General features: G+C 48.9%; 1 protein-coding gene across 1 annotated transcript; it reads right to left on the reverse strand.

Annotated features, from left to right (window-relative positions):
- Positions 1-5,209: 5,209 nt before the first annotated feature.
- On the reverse strand, positions 5,210-8,097 carry LOC119280515 (FT-interacting protein 3-like). The gene has a single exon (XM_037561346.1). The coding sequence runs from the start codon at positions 7,963-7,965 to the stop codon at positions 5,542-5,544; it is 2,424 nt and encodes an 807-aa protein (XP_037417243.1). The 5' UTR covers positions 7,966-8,097; the 3' UTR covers positions 5,210-5,541.
- Positions 8,098-8,553: the final 456 nt, after the last annotated feature.

Genomic DNA, 8,553 nt, shown 5'->3' on the forward strand with positions numbered 1-8,553 from the left:
AAAATAAAAATATAGGTCATAAGACAAGAAAATTTGCAATTTATGTGTATTTTAGACTATGTTTTTACGTTTGTAATTTTGCATAACATAAAATATTTTTATGGCGATTATATATTTTCTTACGTCTCTTTTTGCGTTGGAAATAAGACAAAACTTATGGAACGTAAAATTACGGTGCATTGATGGTAAAATAGAGGGGGTGAAGAATAATTATTCCTCTCTCTCTTTATATATATATATATATATATATATATATATATATATATATATATATATATATGTACACACGCTAAACTAAGCACGAGCGCATTATAGCTTATTCTGCGCTCCGGCCATCCAAACCACGGCTCGAACTCACTAATTACGGAAGTGACCGCGTCCCACCAAAGTTCCACCTGATGGTAAAAGTCTCTAGTACATTACCATGTGTGACAATGACTTTTACTATCCAGACCCACAAGTCCCCTCAACTAGTAAAACTGACTAGTAGATTACTATATATTGCACTGTTGTTACTATCGCTCTAGCATGTGGTAAAATCGATCAACAATTACATATTTTGAATAATTAGATCTTAGTTATAATTTGCTCATTGTGCGTACATGTAACATTATGATTACTTTGAAATCAATTTTACTAGAGAGGTCACGTATTTACTACATGCTATCTGAGATTTTATTAACAATGTCCATGCATCTATAGTAAACATATTACTTTTTTTGAGTGTATAGTAAAGAGATTACTAATTGTACCATGTGTTATACTTCCGATTATTTTCCCGGGAATGTGTAGTAAGGTGGTTAACATGTGTTACTAAATGTTTCATGGGGTGTTACGGCGAACTTCATGACAAGACATCTGTAGTACAAATGCGCATCTATAGTAAAGAGATTACTAGTTTTACTATAGGTTTACTACCGATTGATTCCCTGGGAACTTATAGTAAATAGGTTAACATGTGTTACTACATTTCACATGGGATCTTACCATAGACTTTGTGACTAGGCTTGTGTAGTAAAAAGGTTACCATGCTTTACTACTAGTTGCCTATGAATTTACGATCAAGTGGGAGACCAAGGCACCAGGTGTGCGCACGTTGGTTACTTGGTTGGGTGCGCAGTTTCGGCCGGAGCGCAGAATTAGCGTGGTACGCTCAGGCACAGTTTAGCGCACACGCACACTCACTCCACCTCCCCTCCCACTATAGGCCTCTGTAGTTGAGTGGGTCCCGCACCCAAAGCGGTACGCAGAGGAGGCGTATTCTTTGACGTGGCCTGCTCTAGTATTTTTTGGTTAATCAGATAAATTCAATTTAAATTCATCTTCGACCAAACTTTGCCCACTCATAACTTCCAAACTACAGGTCCAAATGGCCTGTTCCTTTTTTGTAGTATTTTCTTATGAAATTGTCTTACAGAAAATATGTTATTGCTATTTGTCGTTCTGTTTAGCTAGGACCCACAATAGCTTTGGATTTATGTTATATTTATAAATTATTTTCAAATATATATTTTCAGAGGAAGAAGAGCTTGATGGTGAATATCTAAAGTACCTTAACTGTTACCTTCACCAAGGCAAGCCACACTACCATTGCTTGCTGACTTGTTGGAGTCATAGTCCATACATATATATTTTAGAGCATATTGTATTTAGTTCATTATGCTACTATGAACTATATGTGCATGTATATGTTTCTGATGAATATTTTTCCTTGGTAGTAGCATGAATGCATGATGACATCAATAATGTTAATAAAAAATTCACCGCATAAGCATTTGTCTGATTACATGAATGTGGTTGCTTCAATATGGTTGTGTAGTTTCACTCATTATGGAATTCAATAATAAACATGACTCAGATCAAGCATACATTCAATAAAGAAGAACTTGTTAAACTAACCCTTCACTGGCTTCGTCTAATTATGGTGCCATCGAGTCAAACCTTCCACATGTGCAACCACATTTTCCTAATGTGGGAATGACTTAACTTAGTCTATACATGCTCTTAGTGGTGTCACCATCTTAGGAAGAATTAGACATGTATGCTAACCTAGCCCTGTAACCGACGTCTAATTCTGAGAACCTGGGAATGGTATGCTTCACAAGTTATAAATAAAGTAATCCCAAGAGGGGGAAATATGAGACCACATAAGTGGTAGAGCCTTTCGTAGACAATGAGGCCCGGGATTCCTCCTCCTGAGCATTACCCCAAGGGATATGTCGGTGACACGGTATGGGTAGTTTTCAGAGTGTATAAATCAATTCGAATAGTCGAGTCCAGGGTAATGGACACAGTTCATACTAGGTCACACCGGCCGTCAATGCCAATGATTAATATACATGAAGTTTTCATGGTGGTTAGGCTCAAAGATTTGTGTGGATCGCGAATGTGATCTGGTGATAAGATATGGGTCACGAGGTGACTAAAGGTTGATAAGTGGTCGTGGTGACCAAGTGTGGACATGACCAAGGTCATGTACACAACCATGTGGTAAGTTGTAATGACCAAGCGGCCAAGATGGTAAGGTTGCACAAAGCCAGGTGGTAATTTTGCGTAAGATGGTGGTAGCAATAGTATTGTTCCCGTGTTCTGTGCTGCTTCTCGGCCATCTCATGCACCTGTTAGTTTCTCTTTGTAGCACCGCTCCCATCCTGTGTGCTGCTTTTCCGGTCATCTTGGGCAACTTCTTCTTATCCACACCGCTCTCATGCTCCATGTCGTGCTCTGACCAACCATCTTGTGGTCAATCGTCTTTGGCAGCTGTTCATTCATTACGTTGACACCCCAGAGCTTGGTGGCTACCAATTCATTTGTTGGTTTTATGCAAGGTTCTAATCAACGGTCATTGTGCTAACATAAAACTTGACCAAGATGCATCATTGATACATGTCTATGCATGTGTGGTACGTATTTGCCGTGTTGCATGTTATTGTTTGTCGTGAGCTTGAGATTACATTCAATGTACTCACCTGACTTATATGCCAGATGTTGGAGATGTTGATTGTGAGTATTCCGAGAACGATCATGCATGAGCGCTAGGATCATGTCGTACCAAGGGTCCCTTTGGGATGGAGCCCCACCACCGTTGTCATTTCGTTGCTAGACTCCGGGGCCTTTAGATAAATAATGTACATATTACCGCCACATGTATAGTGCCTTTTTGCCTCTCCAAGTGATGTATCGTAAAGACATATGTACCTATGTGTTGTAATATATTGTGGTTGTGCTTGATGCCAACTAGCATTGTATACCGGAGGACGGATTCTTGGGCTAGTATGTAGGGCACATCCAGATCGCAGAGCCGGGGTGCCACATAATGGCTTGGATGTATGAACCCTAAACAGTCCGAGCCAAGTGGCCAACACACATCTATGATCAAGCCTTCCAACTCTGACAAATATAGATCGAATTCTTGTTTCCCATGTAGATCCAACCCTTCAAATCTAGCTTCAACTGATGGTTTAAGAAGTGTGATTCGTTTACCGCCGCCATCGCCTCCCACGTAAGATCCATCCGTCGTAGCCCTATTTGACGTCGGATCTTCCATGCAGTGACTTCTTGTGGTCTACAGGAAAGGATCAATGCACTTGCGCCCTGCCAAGACCTATCAAGAACGATGAAACGATGGTTTTTGAACTAAGGTGGTGGTAGCCGTCAAAGGATATTTGAGAACCCTAGAAACATAGGTGACTTGCCTACCGCACTCAATGATTGATGTAGTTGCTAACAGCAATGAAGCTCTCTCTCTCTCTCTCTCTCTCTCTCTCTCTCTCTCTCTCTCTCTCTCTCGATTTTTAGCTTGATTTGATTTCTAGCTAATCTTGCGGTTGATCTGCAGCCAGCTCAGTTCCGCCGTAAAACACCTTGTCACGAGCCCCTCCTATCCCTATCTATCCATCGTTTTATTTCTCAGAACGCAATGCAAACTGCTAACATTTGCCTCGTTGTTTCTGAGCTGTAGGCCTACGATATGCCCACTGAGTGGATATGTGGTAATAGACCGCCATGCCTAATCTAGACCACTCGTTCAAATGCAATGGACGTCTACAATTGTTCAAATTCATTAAATGGGGTAAAACAGAAGAAAATCCTTAAATATAGTACTTCATGTCAAAAATGCTATTTTGAGGCCCCACAAAAGAAAACTATTTGAGGGGGCAAAAACTGGAATTTACTCTTCTTTCCTTGTGCTGCAATTAAAGAACCTTTTAACATTTCATATGCCTTAAAATCCATGTATAGAATTCAACATTGGCTTAACATTCAACCTCCACGTTTTCTTGTTCGCCCTTTTGTGCTACAATCAAAGACGCCTTTAGCAAACAGTGGATTGAACACTCCTAGGAGCATTGCTTCGACATGCATCTCCAGCCATGTGTAGCCAGGCACGCATGTCACACTAATCATGGCACCACCAGCACAACAAATTTAAAGAGTTGCCATGAAAAATGGCGATGTCTCCCTTCGATGCCAGACGACGCCGTTCCATATCTGTTTTATTGTGCCCTAGCCGTCCTGCATTCACACCTGCCTGTCTAGTCCAGTATTCCCGCATACGGTCCCAAGCCGTTTATCTTTTTGTTGCCGACAAGGAAAGGATCGCATGGTTTTATCTTGTTTGGTTAGAAAACACACCGTGGTACCGGGGTCAAAAGCGTGGGTACAACCACAAGCTTTCTAACTGTTCTCTCAGTGCGGATCAGCGCACGTGAACTGCTCACGTACAAGACGGAAACTGCTGCTTCTTTTCTGCACTGAACCACGGAGTAAATGGCACCAGATCACGCTGGATTAGTGCACATTCAGTAGCTGATAAACCCCTACGACAATTCAGCACTGAACCACGGAGTAACTTATACGAGATCACGCTGGATTAGTGCACATTCATTAGCTGATCAACCGCTACGAAAAAAGAAGTGGGGTAACGGCTACGACAATTCTGCACTGAACCACGGAGTAACTGACATTCAACAACTGATGAACTGGCGCACATTCGTAGGCTCTTCGGATGAACTTCACCGATATACCCAGCATGGTATTCCACCAACCATGCTACAACGTCACAGTGAAACTACCTCAGCGTGCCCTCTGAAAAAAGGGTAAGCGCCTCAGAACAAAAAATAGGAGCAGTAGATATATTTCTGGAGAAAAGGGAAGGAACAGCACATATACTACATATATAAAAAAACAAGATTAGGGGCAGGTAACATGATCAACGGAACATAATTAACAGAACATAAACAAAACTGGCACCAATACATAAACATAACATTCTGGAACTCAACTTGTGCCCAGCTCTACACCAGAAACCCCAAAGCCAACATTTTCCATCCAAAACTACGAAGGGATCCCCCGGCCATTCCTTCGTTTTCTGCCTAGCTAAGCAGACCAACATATAAACCGACACCTTATTACAGGGCCACCAGCTGCCTGGCTCTAAATTAATCAACTCATTAAGTATATTGACATCTGATCTGATGCTAACCAGAAGGAACAGAACGAGAGAGGGGGGCAATGTTACAAGCTTCCCTCATTTTATCTTCAAATAAGCGAATCGGACTTGGCAGGCAATCTTCTGTAGAAGTTGAACGGCACAGAGGGCATCCTGCTGCGGAACCGGGGATGGCGCAGCAAGTAGAGCATGGTGATGACCAGCAAAACCTGGAACGGCGTCACATACAGCACAATGGCCACCACCAGGGACAAGAATATGAAGATGGCGGTGGCACGGGGGTCCCTCCAGCTCAGCAACGCATGGGCTCTCTCACCTTGCGTCGCCAGGTCCCCGACCACCGTCTGCACACGACCTCCAACACTCCTCAGCCTGTCGTAGCGCAACCTTACAATGTCAGCTGGCCTGTTGGATGGGAATGTGTCAAACTCCTCATCAAGCTCATCAGGGTGTGTGAACTCAGCCTGCGATAGCTTGGTATCCATGTGTGGTGGGTGCCTTGACCGGAAGCGATAGTTCCACAGTCCGATCATAAACATGTAGAGGAAGATGGTAGGCAGGATGAGCTCCGGGTAGCAGATCAGTATCAGGAACAACATGTGCACCAGCATTGTTGTGATCGGGTTTCGCCAGCTCCTGATGCCATCATACCACTTGGCCATTGAGGCAAAGCCACAGAACAGAGAGGTGATGCGATAGAAGTTGGCCTTGCTGCGCCGGAGGCTAAACATGTGCGAGCCCACATCGAGCGTGTACTCGACCACCTCCCTGCGCAGTGGTGGCTCAGCACGGCTAAGCCTTGCCGAAACAATCTGCATCGCCTGGTGCCTCAGGTAGTCCAATTGCATCACTGATATTGGTTGTGAGTAGTGCATCTTCGGCAGCAGCGGACGGCCATACATTGCCATCATGTTCACCCATGCCGTGCATGTAAACCGCACGGCCAAATGCAGCTCACCGGTCTTCTTGAGGCCACTTGGCTTAAGAGCAAGCAAAGGATAGAAATGGGTGTACACCCGGTCAGTCTCCAGTGTCGAGAGACGAATTCTGACCTTGCCAATGCTTTCATCCCGGGCATCACCACTCTTGCTCCCAATCTGGCTATTGTCAAACACCACCACCGTGATCACGGTGCATGGATCAAACACCTCCCAGGTATACTGCTCATTCCACTGGGGATTCAGCGTGTTCATGATGGTTCTTGTGCGCACCCATTTCGGACCATACTTGGCAACGCAGTAGGCGTCGGTGCTGCGACCATCCTTGGCCTTCATTGGTATCAAGTTGCGTGCACCAAGAACACCCACCTCAAGGATCCCAATGCTCGGCTTCCGGGTGTGCTTTGATGATGGCTGGAGATCACTGCTGTAGTAGGTCGACTCGTCAAGAACATGGTACCCAAAGTCCAGCGACATCCGAAGCTGTATCTTGCTCGCGAACTTGCCCTCCTTCTTCTCGCCGTCGTCGCTGGGGCGCGCAAGGCTGTACCAGCGCGGCTCCACGGGCTTGCCGAAGTGGTCATGGCGCGGCATTGCGGCGTTGAGGGGCAGCATAATGCGCCCGAGCGGCTCGTCGCGGCCCGGCCCGACGCGGTCCTCCACGGTGACGAGCAGGGGCTCGTCGAACGGCTCCGACGCGACAAACATGAACTCCTCGTTCCACATCGGGTTGGGCGAACCCGGCGGCCCGCCCGGGCGCGTGCGCCGCACCTGCCCGGCCAGCTGCAGCTTGACGGAGGCGTTCATGGGGCGCGACGTGTCGTGGGGCACGAGGTCCTGCGCCCCGATGGCGGCGACGCGGAGGTACACGAGCTTGGGCGAGAAGTATACCTTGGCGCGCGTGGAGGCGACGGCCGACGGGCCAGCCGCCCCGTGCGCGTCGGAATGCCAGGCCTCCGGGAAGGCCTCGTCGGCCTGGGTCCCGAGCCAGACGGACAGCATGATCTCGCCGTGGTGGAGCTTCTCCCCGCGCTTGCCGTCGAGCCTGTACCACTGGGGCGCCAGCGGGGAGTCCGGCGGCACGCGGACGGGCACCTCGGAGAGGTCGAACCCTATGCGGCCGACCATGTCGTCGCCGCCGGCGAGATCCTTGGCCTTGACGGCGACCTCGAGCAGATGCGACTGGAGGTGCGTGGCGGAGAAGGCGAAGACCTGGTGCCAGGAGGGGCTGTGGTGGCCGGCGAGGACGGCGGTGGTGCCCTTGAAGTTGCCGAGCTTGACCTCGACGAAGGGGTCGATGGAGCCGGTGGGGGAGACGGCGGGGAGGTCCCGCGCCTTGACGACGTGCACGTAGAGGAAGCGCATCGGCTCGACGAGGTCGTAGGTGGAGGAGATCTTGCCGGCGGCGCTGGCGGCGGCGGCGGAGGGGTTGAGGCCCGGGATGTTGAAGCGGGGCCGCAGCATGGCGGCCAGCGGCGGGCGCGTCTCCGTCAGCCCGAACTGCTGCTGCGGCGGCGCCATCGGGCCCCCCGGCCCGTGCATCATGAACGGCCGCGGCTGCATTGCTCCCTTCATCTCGTCGCTCTGCGGCGGCGTGGGGGGGAGTGGCGAGTGGAGTGGGGGCTAGTGTGGCATTCCGTCGAGCAGTTGGTGGTGGGGTGGTGCCGTGGGAGCGCAACGGAGGGGAGCGTGTGTGCGCAGGCCAGGGCAGGGTAGAGAGGGATCTGTAGCGCCTCGGAACGAATCCCGGCCGTCAGATCCGCATCCGGTGGCCGGCGTATATCCGTATCTAACAAAAAGGGGTAGGTAAAGCGTGACGGCCCGCAGCCCGCACGATAAAAGGCGCTACGTCACCGACGTGTAGGTCAGCAGCGCGGCCCGTGGCCGCCGTGTCAGTGACGTTGGAGGGGAAGGCGCTGGCGTAGTGGGAGGCGTGGCCCGTTGCGAGGCGGGCGGCCAACGTGGGGCCCCACCGGGGGGCATAGATGTGGTGGACAGCTCGACGGGCCGGTGCGTCGGATCCTCTGTGTCTGTGAGATCCATCACCCATGGGGTGCGCCCCCACTGGGGCTGGGTCTCCGCTGTGGCCCCGCTACCCGAGCGTGCTGTTCGTTTCACTTTCTCGCCTACGCCCTACCCCATCGGAGCTCTTGCTAGCCATTT

This window comes from Triticum dicoccoides, chromosome 1A, assembly GCF_002162155.2.
Source record: "Triticum dicoccoides isolate Atlit2015 ecotype Zavitan chromosome 1A, WEW_v2.0, whole genome shotgun sequence".
Classification (NCBI taxonomy): Eukaryota; Viridiplantae; Streptophyta; class Magnoliopsida; order Poales; family Poaceae; genus Triticum; species Triticum dicoccoides.

Bases quoted from the DNA above. Each gene is read 5' to 3' on its own strand.
- LOC119280515 (XM_037561346.1), bottom strand. From the start codon at position 7,965: ATGAAGGGAGCAATGCAGCCGCGGCCGTTCATGATGCACGGGCCGGGG.